This window comes from Pezoporus occidentalis, unplaced genomic scaffold, assembly GCF_034315485.1.
Source record: "Pezoporus occidentalis ecotype Australia unplaced genomic scaffold, CSIRO_AGI_Poc_V1 ctg81, whole genome shotgun sequence".
Lineage (NCBI taxonomy): Eukaryota > Metazoa > Chordata > Aves > Psittaciformes > Psittacidae > Pezoporus > Pezoporus occidentalis.
In genome coordinates this window covers 3,172,936-3,200,176 of record NW_026916170.1, presented here as the reverse complement: position 1 = coordinate 3,200,176, position 27,241 = coordinate 3,172,936, and the positions used below count along the sequence as shown (strand labels likewise).

At 40.9% G+C, this 27,241-nt stretch overlaps 1 protein-coding gene across 3 annotated transcripts in view; it reads right to left on the bottom strand.

The window, feature by feature from the left end:
- WWC3 (WWC family member 3) overlaps window positions 1-11,650 on the bottom strand; it is a 106,620-nt gene extending 94,970 nt beyond the window's left edge. For 2 of the 3 annotated variants that reach the window (XM_062603691.1, XM_062603690.1), the window contains exon 1: window positions 11,080-11,648. In XM_062603691.1, coding sequence (XP_062459675.1) covers window positions 11,080-11,294 — 215 coding nt within the window. In that variant the 5' untranslated portion in view covers window positions 11,295-11,648. Of the gene's footprint in view, window positions 1-11,079 lie in introns of all 3 variants that reach the window. The other variant, XM_062603692.1, reaches the window with a different exon arrangement.
- Between the last annotated feature and the right edge of the window lie 15,591 nt (window positions 11,651-27,241).

The window sequence follows — 27,241 nt, the reverse complement described above, 5'->3', positions numbered from 1 at the left end:
TGCCTATTTATCATAAATCTCAATACACCCATAACCACAAGAGCACTGCTAGGTTTCCCCTTGAATAAACTATGAGCTGGCAAAAAAAGCAAAGATAAGACATCTCAAACCAACACAAAGTAACATACACTTTTTCTTATTAAACACCATCACTCAGGACACAAATACAGCTGGAAATAAGCATGTGAACATGCAATATGAACATACATGTTCTGTAACTGAATTTTGACAAATTATTGCATTTCAGGTCTTTACATGCATTTCCAATTATTTTATTATTACTATATAAATGAGAGGTCAGTTACACCTTCTCTAGCTCATAATGGATAATTATCAGGTTAATGAGTTAGTCTCTAACACTGCAATTGCTGACTATTTAGATGCTATTAAAATTGATCTATGATCCAACAGCCATGATGGTCATTAAATCAATTTTAATTGGATTCTACTGTTCACTTTTTATGAAGTTTGGGTTTCAGGGATTTTTATCTATGTGACATACCACATCTTTAGTACTACGAGTCTTAGTCTTATCCAAAAGATGCTGTCTGGAAAAAGCAGAAGACACTCAAGCGTTTAAGCAGTAACTTCCAAACACATGCAATACTTTCTCCATCTATAATTACCCCTATATTGAAAAAAAAAATTAAAAAAAAAAAAAACTCAACCACCACAATGACAGTTTACTTTTTATTCTGAAATTCTTTTAAGCATGCATGGAATTGCTGTTCAGATCAAGTAACTTTAGACTGGCTCCTCCTCTGAGAAGCGTGTCACTATTTGTTTATGTTATAGAATTAGATAATTATGCAGTACATCAGCTGCCTTTCCAAACATGGATAGGCCACTTTCTAAGAACACGCTGTGCATTTAGGTTTTTTAAAAGTCTTATTTTTAGCCATTTAAACTGTAATCCAAGATTAAATAAATGAATTTTGAAATATTATGCATTTTCAGCTTTGATACCAAACTTTGCATTTTGCCATAAAGAATCCTAATCACTGTGTGTGTAAAAGGAGCTTCAGCCTAAGTAAAATATAAATCAAAATAGTTTCAACAAGATTCTCCATAGATATTTCATCTTGAAAATAACTCTTTCAGAAAGCTATGAAAGATAGCCTTTGACTCTCCATTGCTGATTCAAGGATGTTAATATTACCATACTTTATTTTTGTCCCATTGCCAGTTAGATACACTGAAATAGAAAAATCTTTGAAAACAAAAATAAAAAACCTAGTTGCTTCAGTTTCAATATTTGCTAATTCAGCCCTTGATGGCAATCAGCTCCTTCAGCCAAAAGAGCTAACAGTACAGCACAGAACTGTCTCCATCCTGCAAACCACAGGGAGGCCACCAAGTTCAGCACTGGATGCAAGAGTCTTTCCTACTCCAGCAAATGCACAAAAAGGCAGAGAAACAAACTGAGAAAGCCTTCAGCTTGTTTGATCATGCAACATGTACCTAGAGCAAGCCTCACCAGGAGGCTGGCTGTATTAAATGGCTGACTCAAATGACTGAACAGGCCACCAGAAGTGACAGATCAAGTCTTGCCATGCTTTTAGCACACCCTAATTGTACCAAGTCCAAATTAATTTTCCTATCTGAAACAGAAACAAGAAATGATCAAGACCCTTCTAGCATGACAGAACAAAGATTACATCTCCATGCCCTCATCATTAGTTAAGAATCAAGGGATTTATCTCCATGAAATAGGCTTGGGATTGGTAGCAAGGAAAAAAAAATACAGCATCAGAGTCCCTGCTCCTCTCCATAAGCAGAGACAAAAATCTTGATGATCCAATTCAAATATTACAGCCTTCTCCTCTACCACCTGGCAATTTCAACCTTGACCCATTCACATCTTTAGAAGACTTCACAGTCCCACTGCCACAATCTTTTAATGAGTTGTAGCTACAAACACTGGTGACAAAGCCACCTTCAAAGTCCCCCCAGTGGCTGCTTTGTGGTTTTTGTTACTACCTTGACATGTCTTTTCACGTTCCACCCTTCCCCAGTTACACGGTACTGCTTCTACACCCAACTGAGATCCTGCTTGGAAGTGCTCCACTGTCAAGATCTTCCCCACATCTGACTTATATTTAGCTCCCTCTCACACGCACTTCCAAGGTACCACACTGCTGATACTTTCCCCAGTCTGGTCCCACATCCAATTTCCTCATGCACCAACTTCGTTCCCTGCCAGCGATGGCAATGCTCACCAGTGACTTCACCAAATATTTCATGAGTGTTTCCAAGCTGCTGCTGATGCCCCAAACTCAGTAGACAAATTGGTTCCTGCTGCTTGTAGCCCTCTCACTTCTTAACAGTAACTTCAGTGCTGCTACTCAGCTGAAAAACTGACACCTATTTAATTGACTTCTGTTGACTTTTATACATTCATTTGGTGTCTGAAAAGTGAATCCTTCCTTTTTAAACATAACTAGAATATTGTTTAGAAATGTGTTTTACTGTGGGGGTATCTTAAAAATCAGTAGTCAAGACTGCCATTCACAAAGAGGATTTACTCAAAGAGGTTTCTAAACCAACTCATCGCTTTTGCCTAAGCCAGTTCCTTACTGAATTAAACTTAATTGACATAAGCCACTTAAATACCCATCTGCCCTAAAGGTTAAGTCAGCTTAGGGAACTAAAGCGGCTGACAACTACCCTCCCCAAAAAGAGAAAAATAAAATACTTCATAGGAGTTATTTTGCCAATTTGTCTTACTGTAAGGTAAGTAAACACTGGTACCCATGCAAAAGAGGGATGAGACCATGCAGCTGGTGGGGAAGACACTGCTACTTTTGGCAGCAACTAACCAGTAGCTCAAGGGTGCTATGTTGTGAAACCTAGCTGAGTGTGCAGGCTGCTCTGCCAGAACAGGCAGAGAGGTAGGAAAAGCACCTAGAGCATGTTTTCTTTAGCTAGCTTCTTTCAACCAGAAACAAGTTGAAGATTACTTAAAAGCTGCAATACTGGCTGGCTTTCCTGGTGAATGTGAACTGTCACATCTGCAGCAGATAAGATATTCAGGAAGTTCTATTTTTAAGTGTAGGCAGAAAAAGTATTAGTTTTACTTTGTTTCACCAAAAGATCAACTAAATAATTCTGTCTGGCCTCACATACAACTTTACAAAGCTCTACCTTCCAGTAAAAAAACACAAAATTATAAATGAACATTACATTTAACAGGCACTTCTGTGAAGCTTGTTAACAGGACTCTGCTATAGATAAGTTTTTAATTTTTTTTTTTACTGCCTACAAGTCATTTGTTCTTATGTTTGCACAGTGCTGTCACTGTATTTACATTCACTAAAAGCACTAAGTTGTTATCTCTCAAACTAAACTTATCACTAGAATCCAAGCCGAAATAGAAGTTTTTTCTCCAGACAGTAGAACTTAAAACCTAGCCCTAGTCTTGTGACATTTCAAATCTTGCACTCTCATATGTGCAGATTATAGATCCTGAAAAGCAGACACTTCCCATACACACACCCTTTAGAAGACAGATTAATACAAATACCCTATTTTCTTTTAACAATACTTGGTGCTGCTTAATGATAATAAATACAACCATTATGCTTATACTGACTCAGATATAAGTTGATTTATACATGCAAGAAACAGGAAAGTACCTTTCCAACAGTTTAGAGTACTGTGAACACAGATCACAGTTTCTCAGTTTATAAGACCCAACTCATACATGAGGCAGTCAAGAGAACCCTTCAAGCAAAAGCCCTCAGAACATCTGCCACTGCATTGCTGCAACACACTGAAGACACAAGTGCTAATTTAAATCTTTCTAGCATGCACACAAATACAATAAGGCAGGTGTCTGCATTTCTTATCTAATTCCTGAAAATACTTCCATTTAGGGATAAAAACTACACACACAAAAACCTCCTTCACCCTTAACAAAACAGTAAGCAGCTTAACAGCAGTTTTTGTTAATGAGTTACAGTGGCTGAATAGCTGTTTTGATCTTTACCATACATGTATTAGGTCTTGCAGCTTTTATGCTACCTAAGCTAGATTTTCAAAATACGTGTTTTTTAACCAGTAAAGATCAATTAAATAAATCATAATTCACTACTATTGTACTATAAGGAAAACCTTTCACCTTTAGGAAGAAAGAGCGGATGTCTCCCACCTCTGCCTTCTGAGACTCTGAAAAAATACTAGAAACATTTTTAATCCTCAATGATTAGATATGTAGCACTCATTTTTAACAATGTTTAATAGCAAGAAAACATGAATGCTCACTTCATACAGGCACTGCTTTTTCCCAAGCAACATGTATCTGACACTGAATTAAAAGCTACTGTTTAAAAAATATTTCAGAGAGCTAGAGTCAAGGGGATTTCAGAATTATTTGCCATTCACTTGTAATAAGAATCTATCAATCAAATGAAAGACTAAGCTTGAAAAACATGCCCAATTCCAACTAACATTAATTCCAGGAAGCTTGCACCTACATTCATTTTTAATCACAAACATTTTAATGGGATTTACTCACAATATAAATATCTGCCTGTTTGAAGATACTGGCCAGGATGGAAAAAAAAAAACAAACCAAACCAAACCAGGAATGCATCTCCCTCCTGAAATCAGAGAAGTAGATTTATCATGACATACATACATGTGAAACTTTCAAAACAGATGTCAGCTACAGCATGCCTTTAAAAATGTTACTGAATTATTCTGATCAAGAACTAAAGTACAAATATGTGCAGAATACCCAAGGAGGCTTAGGGCACCACAGCCCGTTCTCAATACCATGTGCTGCAGCAAGTATTCCCAGTCACAAGCCAGGAAAGCAGTCGCACAGCTGCATAGCTTTCCCATCCACACTGTGTTTTGCAGCCAGGCTTGACATTTACACTGAAAATTCAAAACATCTGGATTTCAAGTACTACTTTATGTGTAATACTTTTAACATAAAGTTTATCCACTGTATTCACTGCTAACTTGAGGTAATCAAATGATGCAACTGCAGTGACCCAGATGCCTCAAGTGACAGAGATAATGCGGATCTTCCTCCTTGCTGTGTTAAGAGAAACAACCAGAAAGGCCCTCCACTTTCTAATGAAAGAATGGCTGCTCTGCCAATCCTTAGAAGATATATTTAGCTATATATATTACATATAGGTCAAGTAATATATCATGCAATGCAGGCAGTAAAAATAGATGGACATAGACAATGGGACTCCAAGCAATAGCTGACTTGCATCAGGCAAAAAATTTTGAACTACATAATTTCATCTAGAGAACTAAAGGAGTGGAAGAACTACTCCGAAATTTAATATCTCTTACTATTAAAAACATATCATATTTCTGCTTCCAACTTCTGACTATCAGATACTATTACATATCTACTAAACAAAAAGCTCTAAGTCTCCAGTATCATCTCTTTTTATGATCAAACCACTTCCAAAACACCTCTTTAACTGAATAAATTCAGCTCTTTTGCTCTCATGGGAGAGCATGTTTTCCAGATCCAAACTTATTCAATTATTTTTTTTTCTTTACATTCATCTCTATCTCTTGTAAGCTTGGCACCAACAGCCTAGAGAGCAAGTCTATAAAATCATGACCAAAATTAGTGGAGTTCTGCTTCCCTTTAAACATTTTCAAACCATCACTTCCAAGAATAGATTTGCGACCTATAGGTTACGTTTTATGCCTTGCATTAACAGTCTGCACCACAGTCAAATAAAGTACATGATGTAATTCTGTCCAGTCATTGTAATATTTTCAGAGGGAATATTAAAAGAACGATCAACAATCACTTTGTTTTCTTCCCATTCCACAAATAGCATTAGTTCAAAACAAAATTATCAGTTGATAATCAAAATACAGCAAAAAGTAGACATGAAAAGTCTGAAAACACATACGAACTTGATGCAAACTTTCAAAAATGGCAGGGGTACTAACTACCCTGCTGCCTTCGTCTTTTTCATGCTTTGCAATGGAAGTATTTAAATTCTAATACCAAATGACACTAATTGCAACTCTCAGTGCAGGGGTTTAAGCCAGGTCCAGAAAAATGCTGCTTGTGAAAAATCTTCTTCTGATTGTCTCTGGGTTGCTGAGTAATGTCAACTGGCCAGACACATTCCTATATGCTAAGGAGATATTTTCATGCATGGACAAAGCAGTCACTGCATTTCTAACCGTATCATGCACTGGTGTGCCAAAAGATCCTTTGCCTCACTAGAGAGGCACATATTCCAATTTGGGAAAAAAAAAATACAACTGATTCTTATCACCTCATAGCCCTCTGATCTGGCCTCAGAGTTGCTCCTCTCCACGTATCAAATAAGGCAAGAAGATATATGAAAAAGTAGTTTGTGACTAAAAAAGTAGTTAAATCAATTAAGTCTGGAATTTTCTAGCTTTGAATATCTGACATGAATATTCTCTCAAGTTTCTTACTTGCAATCTTCTATTCCTTTATAAAACCAAACTGAGAAAATAGAAATCACATTGTGCAGCACTACACACACCGGCACTTGGGTTTGAACACTTGGCTTTGCTCCTTGCCATAACAGAGGAAACAACAGTAGTAATAGTCTTTGTCCTACCCGACAGAGAGAAGAGGCAAATTGGGTAATAGAGACATTTGCCAAACACAAATAAATGATGAGAGTAAGGAGTCCTGAAATTGTTCAGCAAGAAGCAGACAGCACTTTTGGACCTTTCTGGCCATTACTCCCTTGAGCATTTCTATTCTGCACCCTAATAACATAGATACCTGCCTCATGACTTTCCCAAGCTGACTCTTTGTTTCAAGCCCATTAGCCTTTCCTGATTATTTTCATTCTCTACAATTCTGATTTTTTTTCATCAATCTTCATCAATTTCATCATTTTTTTTTCATTAACCCAGTATATCTTACACTTCCTGACCCACATCCTTACATTTCACATGTAGTTCTTGTATTTCACCTTCCACTCATCTTCCCTTCTTCACCTAGACTTTGTATGCTGCCCTACATGCGTATTTTCCAACTCTGAAGATTCCTCATCCAAACTCAGTGCTCCTTCTTTTCCCTCAGGGTTCCATCTACAGCCAAGAAAAGAGTTGACACCCTCACACCCTGAACCCTCACCAGACCAGTTTCTTCTTACCTGTTTTTCCCTGCCCTACTGGTTTTCAGTCCAGTTCCCCTACTTTTTTCTTCCCAGGCTTTAGGTACCATCCTCCTTCTCCCTACCTGCAACTCCTGACTGCTTTGCTTTCCGTAACCTAACAAAGACTTCCACACAGCCCCTTACGCCCCGTCCAACTCCAAGGCCAACCCTGCTTGTTACCATTCTGCTTGTTCCAACCCACCTCCTCTACAAGGCCAGAGTTTTTTTTCCTGTGCACAAATTACGCACCTTTTAGGTCCTGGAATTAAGATACTGATGAGGACACAGGACAGAAAACCTCTCAGATTACAATTAACGTACCAGTAGCCCAGTTTGCAGGAAGTTCCTGTAAAAGCAGATGCTAAAATTTAAGTCCTTACCTAGCTCATACCAATTTTTCATATCGTCCCAAACTGACCCAAACGGGTGATTTCTCCATGCAGAAACACTCCTACACTTCACAAGTTTAAAATCTTCATTTCAAAGCAAGATGATTCAAACTTTCAAACAAGGCAACCCACATTAGGAAGCTGAAGGAAACACTCCCTCTCCCCTAGAGTTGTTCCAAAAAAACAACACTGTATTTTAGCTGAAGCTTCCACATACAACAAATCTAACAAGACTCACCAGTTTGGAAAGCTTTTGCCAAATACCAACAGTTTTGGCTAGGCTCTAATCACTTGAAAACACAGTCTTTGTAACAAACAGCCACAGTAATAAAATCCTTGGTGACACAAGGATCATCAATATCAACCACAAACATCATCAGTCTTTTATAAGACCATTAACAACACCCAGTTATTGACGAGAATCTCAAATAGCAAGTATTCTGCAAATGCAAGATAAAAAACTCAGTTTGCTGCCTTAAGATCTTACAATCTATTAAGATACAAGACAACTAAGAGATGAAAATATGCAGTGAATGGCTCCATTTTGAGATTTACAGGATCTGCTAGACAATCATACGCAACCTATTCATTACACACAATCCACACAGATCAACACAGTATCTTCCCCAACCTAACCACTGATTTGATACCAGATACTTCTCAAATCTGCCAATTTTATCACACATCTGCTATTCTCCCTCTTTTTTTCTTCATTTATTCCACTTTTTTATACCAAAATTCATAAAAGGTGTACTTCTGAGTCCTTCAGCCCTTCTCACTCTGCTCTTACCTGACTTACCTTCCCTGCCCTCATTACCTTCTCTTTCACAAACTCCAAAATCCTTTACAGAGCAGATTTCTCTTTTCTCAACTTCTCAAATTAGTATTTCCTTCTCTTCTTGGCTTCAACTGGAAAAACGGTGGGGGGGGGGGGGGGGGGCAGGAAGTGGGAGATTTTTGTTTTGTTTTTTAATCAAATAACTGCTTCAAATTAAACTCGCTAACCAAACTATACAAAAGGCTGAGAATTCTCAAGGGGAAATGCTGAAAAGAAAAACAAACTACTAAGTGCAAGCCACAGGGAAAGATGAGCCTGTGAGGATGCCTATGAGACTACTGCCCATAGGAAAGCTTTGAGGTACTGATTCTCAGTCTTGATGAGGTGCAGCATGGCCTAAGGTCCCCCAGTTTTGTCCATTTCCTCCTGGATAGAAACAAGACCACACAAACAGGGGGCTGATCTCTGTCACCCTACATCAAACTCAAAATGCTGAGCTACCTATCATACAAGTAGATTATTCTGCCCTCCACTTTTTCAACTTCTTTTTCTTTGGGGGGGGGGGGAGGGAATATTCAGTATCATTTCCTGCTGCTCTGACCTTCCTTTCCCAAACTTTGTCAGAACACAACTAACCTGATCCTTTCCTACTTTGCTGCTGCCCATGGGAATGCAAATAGTTGGAATGAAAGCCAACTATTTCATTCCAAATAGTTGGAATGAAAGCCAAAAAGGCTGGTCACTTTCTACTATGCAGAAAAACACAGGCATCCTTGACCTTTTTCAAGGCCAGGCTGGACAGGGATTTGAGCAACCTGGTCTAGTGGAATAGCAGGTAGGTTGGATCCCTTTCAACACTAACCATTCTATGATTCTATCTCACTTAAGTAACACCACCAGCCTGTTCTCAACCCGAGATTAACTGCAATCATATAACTGGCTCCTGCTATTTGAATTCTGCAGAAACTGCTGATAGTTCTCATGAAAACACAATTTTCTATCTGCCTCAATGTAAACATCTCAATCTCTGCTCTACAGCCTGTTACCCAATGTGAAAAATAAATCTAAGTTTAAACATTGGTGTGAAATATTTAAGCAGATTTTCAAGCATTGTGGGGCATGTCAATTATTTCTTCAAAGCATGAAGTCATAATTTTATTAATACTATTGAAGTTGAATGGAAACAAGCTTTTAAACACCGTAGTAAATGGCTTTTTCATTATTGTCTGTATACAAGATATTCCAGAAGACAAAAACCACATAACCTCTGAAATTTAATGGAAAGGATGACATGTAGAGAAGCCACAGACAGGCTGTTATGTCACTGGTTACCTTTAGAACAGCACATTACAAGTAAACTAACAACACTGCTACGCATTTTAATGTAGAAAAATGTGCTATCTAAAACACAACAAATATTTAATGCATCAGCAAAAGAACATGTGCATACATAATAATTCTAAATAATGCGACAAAGAATCTTGATCTGGTAGGTAAACATTTAGACCATTTAAACAGTTATGTATAATTGTGCAAGATGACAGGAATCTCTCAAATTACTAGTCTTTAACCCAGGCTGCGCTCAAATGCTTCTGTGGCCTTCTTAACATTCCAGGCATACTTCTGGCAAGGTAGCTCTGGCTGAGGTTCAAACTGTCCTTGTCCAACTTTCACTTACTATAAAAACATTGTTTAATATAGAAAAGCATACACAGAGACATATGTTTCTTATTTCGCAGACACCTAGAATACTGACACTTGTGTTCACTAACCCCGCGTGGAAATTTTTATGCGAACGCTTCCAAGCAAGGTTGTATTTACCAGGCAGCAGCCCATGCTTCCACCACTTTTAAGCTAGGACGCTTGAATATTGGTTATAACTCCATTCTACCGAAAAACATGAAACCTGCCCAAATTTATTCGCACTAATCAAAATGAAAAGGCCTAATTCAAACTCACCACACACCGCCAGGCCTGAGAGATGTGAAAACGCTATCCGAAAACAGCACAGCAGACAGCTAATTTGCAACAGACCACGTATTTGTCAAATTAACTGCAGGAATTTACCGGCTTGCTTACCTCCACGCAGTGTTATCTTTTATGAGGAGGTAATCTACCAAATTACTTCAGCATGCCTCCAGCCTGCTGCTGCCAATTAGCTCAGCACGGCTAATAAATCAGGATGCCCAAGATACTGGATTACAATGGAGCTAGTCCAATATCTGAAGACTATAAACAGAAGCAGTACGGTCCAGCCTCCCTGTCTCCCCCCGCACAGAGATAGAGCTTGGTCTGTGCACCCACCATGGGCAAAAAGTGCCGTAATTCCCTTATTTTCTTGCTGTGATCTAACATTAACGCCACCGGCAAACCCGACCGCCACTGGGGCAGGGGTTCTGCACCTCAGGTCTGCACACGCACCGACCGAGAAGGGCCAATGTGACAGGGTCCCGTACCACCCCCTCCCCTCCATCCCGGCCCGGCTTCCCGCTCCGGACGTGGGGAGGTGAGGCGGAGCGCCTCGCCGCCAGCGGCACCGGCGGCCCCGCCGCCCACACCCTCCCTTGCGGCCACGGACGGGGGAAGGAAAATGTCGCCGATGGGCCCGGCCCTGCCGCAGAAGGGGAGAGGGCGCGCGGTAAAACGGACGGGGAGGCCTCGGAAAGGCCTCACCTCGCGCCTTCTCCGGCAGCGGGGCCGGCGCCCGGCGGCATGAACCGGGCTCGGGACCTCCTTCCCCCGCGATCTCCCTCGTCCCCCGGCGGCTCCCGCCCCTTACCTGTCGCGGGGGTCGATCCACGAGGTCTGCCGGGTGTTATGGTCAATGTAAAAGACTCGCCCGTCGAAGTCCCTCGCTTCCTCCCAGCCGGCGGGCAGCGGTAGCTCCGAGCTTTCCCGGCCCCGCTGCCCGACCGCCGGCGGCCCGCCGCCCTGTCCCGCCGCCACTTGCTGCTGCTGCTGCCGCCGCCGCCGCCCGCCGCTCAACCACGGCATGGCCGCTCCGCCGCCGGGCCGCCACCGCCGCCGCCCAGCTCCAGCCGAAACCCGTTCTCCGCCCGCCGCCGCCGGGGCAGCACCCGTCCCGTCCGGGCCGCGGCCGCCCGCCGCCTCCTCCTCCTCTTCCTCCTCCAGCACTAGCAGACGGCCCCGCAGGGAGCGGGACTCGGGCGGCTCCGGCTGCGCTGCACCGGGCTCATCCTCCCTCACTCCAGCCCCGCTCCGCGCCGGGACCAGCCCCGCCGCGCTCCCTAACCCCGCCCGAGACCTACCCCGCGCTGCCGCGGCTCCCAGCCCACGAGCTCGGCCCGCCGGCCCGAGCGCCCCCGCCCCGCCGTCGCCTCCCCCCGCTCCCGCCCGGCGCCGGCCACGGCGGTCTTCCCTCCCTCCCTTCGCCAGGGCCCGGGCCCGGACCCCGCCTCCGCCCCGCCCGGCTGTTCCCACGCCGCGGAGGGCCGGACCGAGGAAAGGGGCCGGGGAGGGTGGACCCTCCTGGTCTGGCTTGGCCTGGCCCGCGGGGCAGGAGGGAAGCGGCGGGGCCCGGCGAGGCGGCCGCACCCCGCGCCGCGGAAGCCGGGCCCAGACCCAGACACGTCAGCTACGGAGAGAGGGCGGCAGTCCTCCGCCCTGGGCGCGGGCCGGGGGAAGGCAGCTGAGGCCCCGCCGGGGTCCGTCCTGTCCCGACCCGAGGCCTGTGCTCTGCCACGGCCCGCTTGGGACTGCAAAAGGGAGCCATGCCCAGGCCTCTTTGGGTCAGGCATCCCGCAATGCCCACCCGAAAAGCCTCGGGAGTGCTGAGCAATCTGGACGTGTACAGGGATGTGGGGAGGGAACAGGGGTCTGCTGGAGAGCCATTAATGATGATGGAGGAGAAGTGGAGAAGTGTTAGATACCGTGAGTCACAGAAATCATGGTGTATCGATGCTTGGGTAATGGATCCTGGAAAATCACACACAACCTTATCCTGCAGAGCAGAAAGCAGCTGTGTCTGGTTTGACCTGAGCCTGCTGGAGACCCCAAAGCAGAGTTCCAACTACCCATCTACAATTAAATTCCCCAAAACTTCATTAGAACAGCACTAACAGCACTAAAGTTGGCCTGTGGTACTCTGTGCCTTTCCAGGACACTGACTTAAGCTAAACCTCCTTAAAATCAGGAAATAAAGAGTTAAGGTAATGCTGTCTAAACTTCTGAAAACTAGGAAAGGAGTTAACAATATATTCTCAACCTTAACTCAGCCCCCTGAAATTGGCAATACCCTGCCAGGGATTATACTGCATTTTCAGTCATGTTCCACTTGCATTCAACATTTTACATTACAGCTCCATGATCATTAATTGCTGCAGTGTGGTTATAAATGCGGGAAATTAGAGGACTTCTGCTCCTGGCTTCTTAGGCCTTTCCCTCTCTCCCTCTCTCTTCCTTCCACCCCTAAACCACTAGTTATCAAAGAATAGAGCAGTGCATGGGAGAAGCAGTGTAGATAATAGGACAGATCAGGCGTTTTACCTATGTTTCATAGGTTATTTCAATAATAGTAGACTGGAATCTTCCTACCAACTCTATAGTGAGTAATGAGGTGTGATAGAGGAGTAGTATGTGGGTTTAGTGATGAAAAAGGAACACAGTGTACAAAACTGAGGGCAATGGTGAAGTAGATTAGGAGTACAGTAAAGGTGTAAAATTTATCAAATGTGAGGTTTTAGATCTGGTCTTCAAAATCACAACAGCTTATGTTTAGATCAGCTCATCTCACCAGAGAGTTTGCTTCAGCCCACACTAGGTTGTCTCATAGGTGCCCAAGTGGCATGTCCAGGAGCAAGGTGCTGCTTGTGTGTTATGGATGGGTTTGAGGCATATTTCAAAGCAGGCAGAGTTAAGGCACTGTACAAACTCTCTGGTTTTCAGTGGTTGCAGTTCCTATTATTTTATGTCTCACAGATTTTCAGAGGTTTTATTTAGCAAAGGCAGGCATCCTCAGATGGCCCAAGTCTATATTAACAGCGACTCAGGACATTGGATTTTCTTGTTGAAAAAACACCCACCTTCACTTCTTTTAATGTCCTTGCAGCAGATACCTTAGCACAAGGTCTGCCCAGCACAGCACCATGCCAAGACACTGGACTAGTTCATAATACTTCGAAGTAGTAGAGCCAAGTTGCTATAATAATCCACCAAAACTAATTAGCCCTGCTGAGGATACATGCAGCACCACCCTCTAACATGGGCTAGTTTTTCCCCATCAGTCCCCAGAGTCGCAAGAGAGGGTCAAGCTTCAGTGAAGAACCTGTAGATGGAGGTTGCAGAAACTGTAGGACTCACCATGGAGGCAGCAAAAAGATTTCAAATGGGGATGGAGAGCTCAACACAGCAGTGGGCAAGAGGGGAAATGGTGGTACTGAGTGTGGAACATTTTGTTCAGCTCATAGCCCTTCAACTAAATTCTTGTCCTAACTTTGGCAAATTGCTCCAGGTTAGAGCCAGAAAAGGACTTTGCTGGGCTGTGGTTTCTCAGGCAGAATTATAATACACATGTTCCATATAAAATATAAGCTGTATGTCCAGTGTGGCCTGGATCTCCTGGACTCATTATAAATGCAGTTGAGGATGCATATGCTACTATGTAAAAGATAGGTTGAAGATTTTCAAGTGCCTGCTTCTGCAGCGGACAGGTTACATCTCCCTGAATCTTGAACAAACATGAAAAAAACCCCAAACAAAAAAAAACTAGATTCTACCTGGGCAGAGTTTGCAGGCTAAACATGGGGAAATATCCTAAACCCCTCACTTTTAAAATTGTCCTAAACTTCAGATTTAACTTTTAGTCTGTCTGTATCTAGAAAAATTATTTTCTTCAGTTAGGAGTTTAAAACACTGGTGAATAAAGATGTTGAAAAACTTGATTCCAAAAGTCCAGCCAAATGTGCACAGAGCTGCCTATAGTAACCAGCAGGGAATGGTAGGGCTAGAAGTTGCCTCACGAGAATAGAAACTCATCTGCAGCTCATGCCAAGATGGAGTTTCTGAATTATTTTTCAGGCCAGAATGGTACCCTTCTTCGGATGTTACCTCATCCCTCTGCCTGTTCCTTAGGAGGAAATTAACACAGCATTCAGCAGCCAAGGATTATTTCTGAGTAACATAAAAAGGCAAGAAGAGAAGAACATGAAGAAGTCACTGTAGTTTTCATGGCAGAGCACTAATTTGCAAAGCATTTTGTGCCATCCTTTACCCGACTGTGAAACCCTCTAAAGTCTGTGTCTCTGCGCCCTCCCTTTTATTTTTCTGCCTCTTCAATGTCTGTCATGCTTCAGGAAGGTAAAGAGTGAGACGGAGAACCTGGTACAACACAGCGTATCTCCATTTTGGGTTGCAGAAAGAAACCCCTCTGCCGAACAAACATGACCTGCATGGAATGGAATAGGTAATAACGTGGAAGACTTCAATTTAGAAGAGACAGAAGTCTGCCTTAGGAAATTCAATGCTTGTAATGCACATTTTAATCAATCTGCACAAATGTCAATATATCGTATTTCATATAAAGGTATATCAATATAAATTTAGTCCCTTGTTTCACTTATATCTTCTCCATATATACGTGATACACATGTAAATTCTCATGTATTTCACACCTGCTTTCTTTTCCTTCCATTTTTTTCCACCTACAAACATTGCTCACACATTCCTCAGGCACACCTGTTCCCATTAACTCAAAATTACATAAGCAGTTTTTCTTCATGTACTCTCCCTTGCCATCTTCAGTGTTTATAATCACAGATTCAACCTACACATATCTCTTATATATCCTTTCACACCCAGCTGCATAATTGATATCACAACATTTTCAATAGAAAATGTAGATAACATTTCCCACTATAGGTTGTAGATAACAAGTTCCAACTTTCCTACTGTCCATGGGAAAAGCCCTTAATTCTGCATAAAAGTCCAAACCTCATTTTGGCACTCCACTTCTTTCGGACAATTGCTGGAAAATGCCAGTCAGTTATCTCATTGTGTATAGTAAGAGCTCCATCCTTATCTTCTAGTTGCGAGCACTTGCAATTTATTTGCCATTTCCCAGATCCTCCAGCCTGTGTGGGACCTTTACACTCTCATCACACCTAACTAAAAATTGACACTTCTCTGTGATCATAGATGTCTTCTGGAATGGCAGTGCAAAGGCTTCTTCATCACATTCTCCTGATGGCCTGCCATCACATTCATCCTGTGAGCTGGGGCTTGCTACTTTTCCCATATCCAACAGAACAAAACTGTAAGAGACTAGGACACATTTTCTCATTAGCTCTGTTCCTTCAGGTCTTTTCTGTTCACCACACATCCACATCTGTGCAAAAATATAAATATAAATAGAAAGAGCCAGAGAGGGGGCATAGAGATATGTACACACATATACATACACACATGCACACAGAAAGATCTCTGGTAAGGCCCATTTCTCCAAACCAAATAAATCTGCGCACTGCATCTGACAACCTATCAGCTAGCTGAATTGCTTTACTGCTGAGAAATCTGTCACAGGGGAAGGTTTTTCTTGGGTTGCCACACAGAGATTTAAGCATCTTCCAGCATGGTGGGAACCATGTTGGCCACCCCGATTTTGCAGCCCCAAACTGAAGCTCTTTCACAGTGTTACTGGACAAAGGAGAGATCTGGCACTTGGTTTTAAGTATGTGGAACAAGGTGGGACAGTGTCCCTTCCATAAGGATAGCAATTGAGATGGTATGAAAGGGGAACTGGGCAGGCACCAGTCCCTGTGGATTACATAGGGGTTCAGGGATGGATTAATAGATGACACAGAGAGATAACGGTATGTAGTAGGAAAGGTGATCAACAGTCAACCACTTCAGAAGAACTGAAGAGTAGCAAACCCTCAACCCTTGCTTACTGTCAGCAGCCAAGAGCAGGGTTCCAGCTCTGCCGACGATCATTTTCTGGCCAGAGAAGCAAAGCAGAAATATGAGCTGTGTCTGTGTACATTTGAAGGAAGAAGTCTTTCCCTCTATGCACTGAGACGGTCTGGTAAGATACTCTTCTTGAGGCAGGGTATTTCTGTTTAGAAAATAGACTGGAAATCCCAAATCAGGCAGGAGGCATTTAATATAGGAGAAGATGTATTTATTCTGCAGCAACAAGTCTATCTGAGAAAAAAAAGTAATCCTACAAGACTTTTGTAATCATTGCTTTTTCCCCTGCTTCTTTTCTTCATAGTAATTCCAATTAAATAAATCATGGAAGGTCTGTAGTTACAGTCTTTGGGTCAGTAGTCCACATCCAGCCAAGGAAATGAATAATAACAAGCTATTGTTTAGTGCTTCACGTCCTGGTAGGGAAATAACATCAGGAGTTTCATTGTCATAGTGCATAGTATGCATTGGTGACACATGAGGTAGATGAGAGGAGAGTACATCTAAGCACATGAAGAGAATGGTCCTTTACAGTATTTTTAGTTCAAGTGTCAAGGCTGTGGTTAGCCTTTGAGTGAATGTGATTTAAGTGCTTTTAGATACTCACTGCAATGAAATGTATACACAACTATTTGGTTTCATATCATTATGCCCATAAACCACTGAAATATATATATAATGTGCTTTTATAATGCACATTCAATATTTCATGGCATGCCAAAATTCTTTATTTATGACACTGATATAATACACAGTATGTAGGTGGAATTATTGAACAGAAAATTTTAAATAAACCAAATTATGTAGAGACAGTAAGATATGATACTGCTCTAGGCTTCACAGCTTAGTAAGACTATATTAGCTACAAACAGTAATAATACAAAATAAACAGAATTTAGATCTTAAATAACTGTAGCAATATATTTAAATATATATCAGCTCCCCTGAGTGTACAGGCTAGCTTACAACCAGTTTGCATGTCCTTTTCTAATCCTCCATTTCATGACACCTAACTCATTTGTCTCTAAAAGGCCTGGGATAAAGGCAATGTGAATTTCTCTTTATCATTCCTCATACAACATTTCACTCAACTTACTTATTGACTGTCAGTACTATTTGCTTCAAACAGTGTAAGTGCATGTATTCTGGAAATCCTGCTGACTGTGCTCCTTGGACAAATCCCATTCTTCATGCTACCCCAGATGCCAACCATTGAGATGCCCAGATTCAGCATTTTTTCTATGAAATCATTTAGGATGTTTATAATTACAAAAAGGTCTTTTGGTTTTGGGTTGTTGGGTGTTTTTCTTTTTTTTTTTTAATCAGAGAGACACAAGAAATCTCTTCATGTGCCTTCCTGTGGTACGTTCTGTCCCAGTCCATTTTCAGGTCTGAAGCTCATCATCATTTCTGTGCCTCAATTGCACAACATTTAAAATTTTAGGTTTTTTAGTTCTCTGTAGGGACCTAATGAGTCATCAATGTAGTTCAGTCAATACAAAACTCCTGCTCTAACATACCACTGCAGGGCTTGAGAGGGTAGGGGGTAGTTACTCCACAGCCTGCCCTCTCTCATCTGTGTCTCCACTGTGAATACTCACACACTTACTCTGTTTGCAAACCTAAGCCTATTTCACTTAAGTGCTTTCCCAGACAACTATAAATAGGCTCTTGGAAGTGGTAATTAAGTCAGGACCACATTCACTCATAGGAATTTAGCAGCTTCTCCTGGCAGAATACAATTGTTTTTTTCCTCGGCAGTCCAGGTCTTTGCAATTGGCCGCAGAGGACCTGGAGCGCTTTAATGGTTCAAACCATTTGCAGTATGATTGCATACTGGCACGTTATTAGTCCTTTTGCCTCATTATTCATGCTACTATTAATTTTTATTAAAAAAAAAATAAAAATGTTGAGAAACAGATCCAGTCTGAGCTCAGACTTGTCATGTGCCCAAAATTAAACAGGATGGTGGAGGAGAAGGTGGAGCTGACCTAGAGGACCAGAAGGCTGGAGGACAAGAACCTAGGGAGAACCTGTGGAGATGTGAGCAGAGACAATTGTGAACTCTGCCATACAAGAATATGGACTGTGTGAGATTATATTTTAAGGCTTATTGTACTATATTTACCCATAGTATATTAATTTCAGTGACTGCAACAACATTTTTTTGTTATTTCTGTCATCGTAACAAGCTGCTGTAAGGCAACTTCTCTAAAAAAAAATAAATTTATTTTTTTCTCAAATGTTTAACTTAGAGCAAAAAGTTACATCCTCGGATTTGTTTCCCTTTATACTTAAAGTAAGGGAGATCTGTTTATCCTGTTAGGTTTTACAAAGCTAACATGCCTTTATGCATTCAGTAATCACAGCCCACACCATTTCAGCCCCAAAAGAACCTTTTTTTTCCCCCGGCCTTAGAGGTAGCACTGTGCTGTGCCACCCCATCCCCACAGCATGGAGACCTCCTCCCTGCTGTGCACCCCTTGGGCAGGGCCCTTAGGGAAGGCCTGAAGACTGGTATGTGTCTTGTGTCAATTTGAAAGACAGTAAGTATATTCACTCTCCTGCATAAAGCTTTTAAAAACAGAAATAGAGAAGTTTCTAGATATATTACCATATATAGACTTTCTGCAGGATTCCCCAGCACATTTGTGCAGTGACTCCCAATTACTTCAACAACACTGTAGTGCTTGTTCTCACATTGACATCATCAGAGAGATATTTATTCCAACACAAAATGTTTGCTGTGCAGAATATGCCCAATTTTGTTTTACATTATTATTATTACCATCCATTTTTCATTTTCGTCCAAAGATATATTGTCTGTGGTACTGCATACTCTTAGGGAAAGAAACAACACAAAACAAACCTCCACACACCCCCCCCCTTTTTTTTTTTTATCTAAAGAAACATGCCAGTTCACGCGTGTTTCAGCAAGTATACATTTCAGTTCAGTAAAACAAGAATAACACTGGCAATGCATGTTGTGATTGGGATACTGGAAACATGCTATAGAACCTCTGTAACATGAGAATGTTCAGCCAAATACCAAGTACAACCAAAGTCAGCCCAGCACTGTCTTTCTAATGGTGGCCACTACCAGCTACCCAGAGGACTGTAAGGACAGAACAGACACATCACATAGTGACAGTCTTCCCATCTCCAGCTAAGTACAACTTTGGATATTTTGGCCCAGAGCTGTTATACTTGTATTCAACAGCTCCTGAGGGATATTCTTTATGGAATTAATCCATTTGACCTAGCATCCATGATATATATGGCAAAGGTCTCTATCTATACAGTCTGAAAAGTACTACATTTTGTTTTGAACCTTCATATTATTACCAGTTGATGCTTCCTATCTGTTGTGCTAAAAGCAGCTGATTATTCTCTGTCACCTTCACTCTCCATCCTGGCCATGATGTATTTTTTGTGATATTCCCAGCCTTATAGAGCAAGAAATCTCCTCTTTATTTCACTCAGCTTGGGCTGAAGTGGTCTTTGCACTCATTCACCATGCTGACCAATAAATTAGAAAACAGGGTTGGATAATATTCCCCATTAGTTTGTCCTTTCTGAAATGAAGGCAAAAATAAAATTCAATGGTTTATTTTGGCCTTTGGTGCACCAGATGTGCATTGAAGTGCTGAATCTCAGAATCCCCAAAGGCAATACCAGTTCAGAAAAACAGAATTCCTTACAGAATTCTCCAGTACACACAGACCAGAAAAAACACAGTCATAGTACTATTAAAGTAATGCTATAGGAGTATTACATTCATAACCAGAGTAGCTCCTCTTATAGAGCAGTCACGGATATTTGCTCAGGGATTTTTTCTTTTTTGTTGGGTTTTGGTTTTTTGTTTTCTTTTTAATTTATTCTGGATAGCACTGCCAACCCAGCTGGATGGATATTGAGTTTTGGAGCCAGAAACACCCTCAGAAATCAAGTCAATATTTTATAGTGGTGTAATGGATCACTGCTGTATAATGGATATATGCAAAGAATTTCTAATTTCTTTAACTTCTAATGTCCAAAACAGCAAAATAAATATACACAAAAATAGTTTCATGATTGTTCTTTGTAATTTCTGTCCCGTCATCCTTTTGTGAACACTGTCTTACCAAAACTACCTAGACAAATTACCTAGGCATAAGACTTCTATGTACTCTGAGAGCTTTTAAAGTTCAGATATCCTCAAGTTCTCGTTAAGTTTACATTAACATTTAAACTGACCCCCAGAGATTATTTTTTAAACATAGCTGGATTAATGTTCTCAGTGGATCATATATAATGTTAAGGAAAGTTTAAATGATCATTTTGGCTGCTTAGAATTTTTTTCCAGTGTTATAATTGGCTTTAAAAATTTAATTCTAAGATCTCTCATCCCTTTAAAATCAAGGCTGTTTTCCTTTATTTTACCATTACTATAGGAAAATCTGCAAGTTTCTGTAATGCCTAGTATTGTAAAAACTATATTGCTATAATCGGTATAGTAATAATACAGCCTAAAGGAAAGCATCTGCTGAGCTAACTATATTGAATTAAGATTAGTATGCAGCAGTCAGCTTCTGTCACTAAACAGAGGAATCTGGCACAAAGTTAAAAATCTAGGTTTTTATTCATTACTTGATCTAATGCCTCACCAGCAACAGAAAAATCTTTATGTGAAGGTCAGTATCCCCACAACAGCTTGATCCTGGGGAGACGTGCTGAGATACTCCTTGTGTCATGCCAGTGTAATGCTGAAGATTTGGTCTGGCTCCAAGCAGAGCAAGTTTCTCTCCCATGTCCCTCTAGAAAAGTGAATATATTTTCCTCTCTACTGACTGTACCAGCAATGTAGGCATCTTGCTTTGGAAGCTCTGGATTTTTATATCCAAGTTACACACTTTGAATTGCCTGAAGCAGTTCAAGGATAATGAAGATATTACCCTTTAGTAGTATCTGTTACAAATGGCTCCCCATCATCACAAAAAAATGAAGAATTTTGTGGCAAAGGCAGCCCTGCAACCCAGTTCTCTGGGGCAGGAGGCAGCTAATTTAATTACTAGACTTTCTCTTTGCACAGTTTCTTGCCTCATTCACTAAACAATTCCAGTTTTTGGGACACAAAAAGTGAAAAATACAAAGTTCTGTCAAAACCAAAGCTGAAAGGTTTAAAGTGACACTGAGTATGCAGCAAAGATTCCTTTCTGGATGACCAGCATCCCACTGATGAGGGCCACTGACATTACACTCTGCAGGTCCAAAGGCCACATATGTTTTCTTCACAAGCTCCGACACTGGGATTGCCAGAGGGAAATTTCCATGGGGGAAAGTTCAGGCACTGCTGCTTTCTCCTTTTAGCAGTTGCCAGTATCCTGCAGACATCCAGCTGAAAGATGGAAAGGGGGCTGCCATGCCCAGCTTCCAGGCCTGGCTGTCCTAAAAAGGTGAGCTGCTGCTAAATTATTCCTTGGTTTGTAGGTCTCAGACATCACTTCTGCCAATCACTGACATGACTGAGAGAAAACAAATCTGCAAGCCATTAACTGTGTCATGGAGCTGAATCAAAACAAAAACCAAACCAAGCAAAAAAAAACCAAACAGAAATCCCCAAACCACACGGCATGTGCCATTTGCTTTAAATCTTGTGAGACGTAATTTTAATCTATGCCTGAATTGAAGATTATGGATTATACTGATTTAATTTCATTATCAGAGCTGATAGAACTATAGGGAGGTCACACAAAAGGAAAAAACTGTTTAAAGAAAAAAATAAAGTAAAAAAGAAAGCATTAATTTACCATGCTATTCAGAATGTGATAACTGTGTACATCTTCCTGTTGTCATCCAGCTGTCATAGATTATTAGTATAAAATTTTCTATAACCACTAGCTCTGCTGAAGTTTTGGTCAGCATATTTAGGATGTTCTATATTCTGCTGTGAAAATAAAGTCTAGAAAACGAGCCATGACCATTTCAGGTGGGTTCTCTTTTCTGTTGTGAGATTCCTGACTATGGTTTCTTTCTTTGCTCTGCGTCAACATTCTGATGAACACTCAGGATGGCACTGTACAAAATATGCCCACTGAAGCATATGTCAGTGGTATGCTTTAAGGCTGAAATAGTAGAATTTTTCTTTGGCTGGAAAAACTTATAAATGACATTTTCCCTTCCACAAAGGTGATTCCAATGCACTCTTTTTATTATTTTTTTTTCTATGAGACAGACTGTATATGAACTAGGTTAATAGCAGCTAATTTTCCTAATATCATTACCCTTTGGGAGTATCATTTTACTGGAAGTAAAATGACATATAATCCTCCCTGTCCCCCAGTACCACCATTACTTATTACTACTCTATTAATAGATCCTGTAACTTGATTTTATTAACAAAAGATACGACTGCATATTTGGTAGTAACTCTCTTGATATGAAGGCAAAAAGCCACAAGATTAGAATCATATTTTCTCAAAACCACTTTCTAACAATAGACAGAATTCACACCAAAGAACATCTTGCTAAGAATAGATGGGATTATTGTGTAAAAATGCTTCATGCACAATGGAAAAAATTCCAATAATTTTGGCTGGGAGACTGTGACAATTTGTGACAAAAAGAAAATGACGCTGTCACAAGTGCAGAAAAATGTTTTAGCTCTGCTAGAGCACTGCTTGATTGCTCACCCCAGCTGAGCGTTGCACACACTTTTGGAAGAACTTTATCTTTTTTAAAAAATTGCCACTTTTATGTAGTTGTCTCTCTCCTACTTTAAAAATGCAGTTGTGACTTATCATACATGAATGAAAACTGGCATTACTTTTTGTTTGGATCACAGTTTTCTGGATGTGTATCATATCAGTGTAACAAGAGGAGGAGTGCTTCAGTAACTATCTTCAAAGCTTCCCCACTCATCCTCTAAACACAATTTGGTGCTATCTGCAAAAAGTCTGACTACAGTTAGACTGCACTAATACTGCATCACACTTGCCTTATAAATGTCTTGACTTTTCAAGCTCCTTCTTCAGCAGAACAGGATCCTACCATTCTTAAAGGCTAGTCTGTAATTAGCATAATGAGCAACAGCAGTTTCTTCATTCTCATTTTTAGCATCCCCCTGCATCTTGGAGAAAATAAGTCCAATGTCTTCAGTTTAGAGCTATGCTGTGTTTTTCAATGGCAAAATAAATCACGTCATCCATTGCAATTACCATGAGAATGGACAGTTTGGTGTTAGGGTATAATCAACATACGTATAATGTGCATGTCTCACATTATATGAACATGTGACTTGAACAAATCACTCCTCAACACAGCTGTTATAACCTAACCAAAGCAAATAGGCTCACCTCCAGCTCCAGCGATGCCACACTGAATGAAGCACTCACACAGTGCAGAAAGGCGATGCTCCCTGCTGCTGAAAGCCCCATTCCCTTTGTCTTGTGTCCCACAAGCAAGGTAGGGAGCTGAAAGCCAGGCAGCTCTGCTGCACTGGTGAAAGCAGGACGGTGAATCTCATTCTCAGTGGGTACTTAGCGGGTCTGTGCACTGAAAGCAGGGAGGCCTGACTTTCATTTAGTAAGTCTTTGCTTTGCCAAAGCAACTAAATGTAAATGTCCCTGTGCACCCCATTTAGAGAAATCTGAAGTCTAGTGCAGAAGAACTGATACTTTTTATTAATACATCCTTATTTAGATGCATTTTATTTAAATGCTTTCTTAATTTAATTCTGGACTTGTCTACCCATAAGTTTGAAATGATCTAATGAAATTTGTTCCTGGCAGTTCAAACTAGATGTGCTCCTAGTGTAGCAGGGCCACAGTTTGAGAAGTCCTGCTGTGTTATACAGCTGATAGGAAAGTTAAGTTTAAAGCTCTTCCGGAGGGCACACCTTCAGGAGACAGCTTAATTCTCTTTTTCCACAAGTCACCGTGGCTTTTTCCATGCAAATTTCTTGGTCTTCAATATCTTCTCTCGAGTGAAAAGCACTGCTGCATTTCAGAATCTTTTCAGAATTATGTTTGGAATCTGCATTTCCCTCTGATAGCAGCTTCAACCTTTACCTCCCATATTAGCCACAAAATGCAGAACTGCCTCTTTAAAAAGAAAAAAAAAACAAGTTAGCTAGCATAGCTTGCACTGATTTTTATGTTCTTTCACATTTTCCTGACACACTTCCTTTATTTTTGACTGTCATTAGGTTAATTGTAATTTCATCTGGCTTAGGCATCTGTCATTTTGTTTATCTTTTCTGCACCATGCATACCAATGGCACTGCATAAGTAACGGTACAAGTGTGTTTATGTTAATAACAACAAGCATACAAGGAATTGTTCTATGTCAGGTGCCACCTTACAGCATCCCATTAAAAGAACAGATTACCAGTGAACACTGAACACCTGTTTTTTACATTCTTTACTAAATGACTAATGTTTATATACAAAGAGAAGGTCACCTCAATTGCAAGCTGTAGCAGCTGGCAATCACATTGCCAAATCCTTGCAAATGTTAGCCAGTTAGCAAAAACAAGTTTTCTTTTTGTGAGTTCCAGCTGTCAGCTTTATTTGTTCTCAGCTAACTCAAATATTATCTACACATACAGGATCGCAGGCAAAAGAGCTTCCTACAACCAGCTGCTAGCACCGAGTGTGCCCATCATCAATAGCTAAGGTGGTGCACTCGCAGTATTTACCTCAACAGAAGACTTAAAAAGTTACAGAAGAGGAGTAGATGCTGTATGTGAGCAACATGAAGCCGTACAGGGTCCCTAGAGGAGGAGCAAACCCGATTTCCTGCCTGGCTGCGATGGAGGGCAGGCGGAAGGGAGGAGGAAAGGATATACTTCCATTGTTTACAATAGAATAGAAATTCCAGCTCGCAGAGAGGGAGAAGCAGAGGCCTGCAAAGGCTTAACGACATTCCTCCTGCCTCAAGTGTTCACCTCCAACTGGTCTTTGAGAAACATTTCCATAAATACCTTCAATGAGGAGAAGGTGAAAAGTATTCCTAATCTTCCTGCAAAACACGCACAGACCATGAGCATCTGAACAACACACGTTTCTAGAGGGAAGAATATTTCATTGACATGAAAATCAAAGCAGTACACTACATTACATTCAACAGACACATCTAGTTTGGAGGGAAACAGATTTTCCATATTCCTATCCAAGCAATGCCATGGGCAGAGATAGAGGTATGATTCACAAATCACAGGCTCCAGTTTGCCTGCTCCTGGTACCGCAGGTTAAAAGCCAACACAGTAACCAAAAGAGGAACCAGCAGTCTTTTCAGAGGAAATTGCTTGTATTACAAGGAAACATGCAGAAAGCTTTATGAAAGCTAAACAGACAAACAGATTGTTATGGTAGCATCGAAGTGAAAAGCAATGCATTAATTATAATCATTATATACATGCCAATTAAAAGTAAACCAATTTAATTAATTATTTTTATTTTGGGGTTTTATTTCCTTGTTGTAAGAAACTCCAGTCTTTCAAACGTGCTTGCAATATTGGTTACAGTCCTACAAATTGTTCAATAGGAACTTTACTTGTTCTAATCCATGAAGCTGATCACTTATAGGGCATATGCATTTTGGTGACCATTCCGTATTTGCAGATTATAAGGAAAGAATGTAAATTCTACCTATCTCATGGTTCTGTCTGTTGTTTTAATGCAGTATTTCACATTAAATGTTTTGCCGTCTTTCACATCGCTGCATTTACTGAAAGCTGCCTATATATATCTAAAATCTTTTCCCAGAATTAATACTGCTTTATGCTGCTGCTTTCCATCTCAATCTGTTTTGTAATCCAGACCAAGCCTGAAAATTTTCAGCCAGGAAAAAGCTTATGCTACTAGGCAGGGCATGACACATGACTGTGTACATGCAAACACTCCCTCTTGCTGCACAATACTGCAATTTCTTTCCAGCTCTGTAGATCTTTATTAGAAAGTCAATTTATGGGTAATGCTTATCCAAACGAGAGCTGTCATGACAGCATCTGAGTTAAATTAGTGTAGCAACATTAATTTTTGGTGCAGTACAAGTCTTGCATAGCTAGTTTTTGCCTTCTGTCTTGCATTACCCATCAATACTACCTGCTAAGGAGTCTCCGTTCTCCACCCCAGCTGAATTTTAAGTTCTTCATTAGATAAAAACCTGAGAGCTGGAACAGAAGGAGACTTACAGATTTAGGTGTCCAATACTGACTTCCAATCAAAGTAAAAGAAAAGCTTTTTATGCTTCTATTCAAAAGCAGTTGAGCACCAATAACCCTTAAATATTCTGAAAAATCCCAGCCCAAACAGTGTGTGAGTAAAGCGCACTATGCAGCTAGTCACCTCTCCCAGCTTCCTTAAATCAGTGTGGAATGACACTAGCTCAAGTAGCATGTGTTTAAACGGTAGAGCAAAGGGCAACTTATTAGCTGTCTTTGATAGCTGTAAGATTTCTGCACCATTGTGTTATCTTAGTTCTGCAATACCTAATTACATAAATTCTCCTGAACGGTTATCATACAGTTTAAAGTGGAGGTAATACTGTGCTACCCACATGCCTTAATGATAGATTTAACAGTAGAGAGGATATTAAAAATCAGGTGCTTCCTACCTGGTCAAGTCTCCTTCTAGTTGTGTCTGTGAGAACCAGAAGTTATTTTTAAAAGCTTTTTGCCCCCCTCCTTTCTATAAATTCTCCAGAGGAAGGAAGTGTTTACCAGAAGGCTTCTCTGCTTATTTTCCTTTTACTGGCAGAAGAAATGTCCTTTGATGGTTTGCCTTGAAACTAAATCCAAACACCTCATCACTGACTGTCCAAGCCCTCCTCCAGCTTGACTTAATTGGCCAGATTAAAATGTGAACAACCTGAAACATTTGTAAGAGTGTGACATGTGATACACAGTGTTTCTCAGGACACGTTTTTCCTGTACTGTCTGTTTTCCTGAACTGTCTGACATGTGGCAGTGTCGTGGAGGAGAGCTTAGCATCAAGCACCAGGAAAGTTAGGGAGAAAGGAGAAAAACCTCTCCAGTG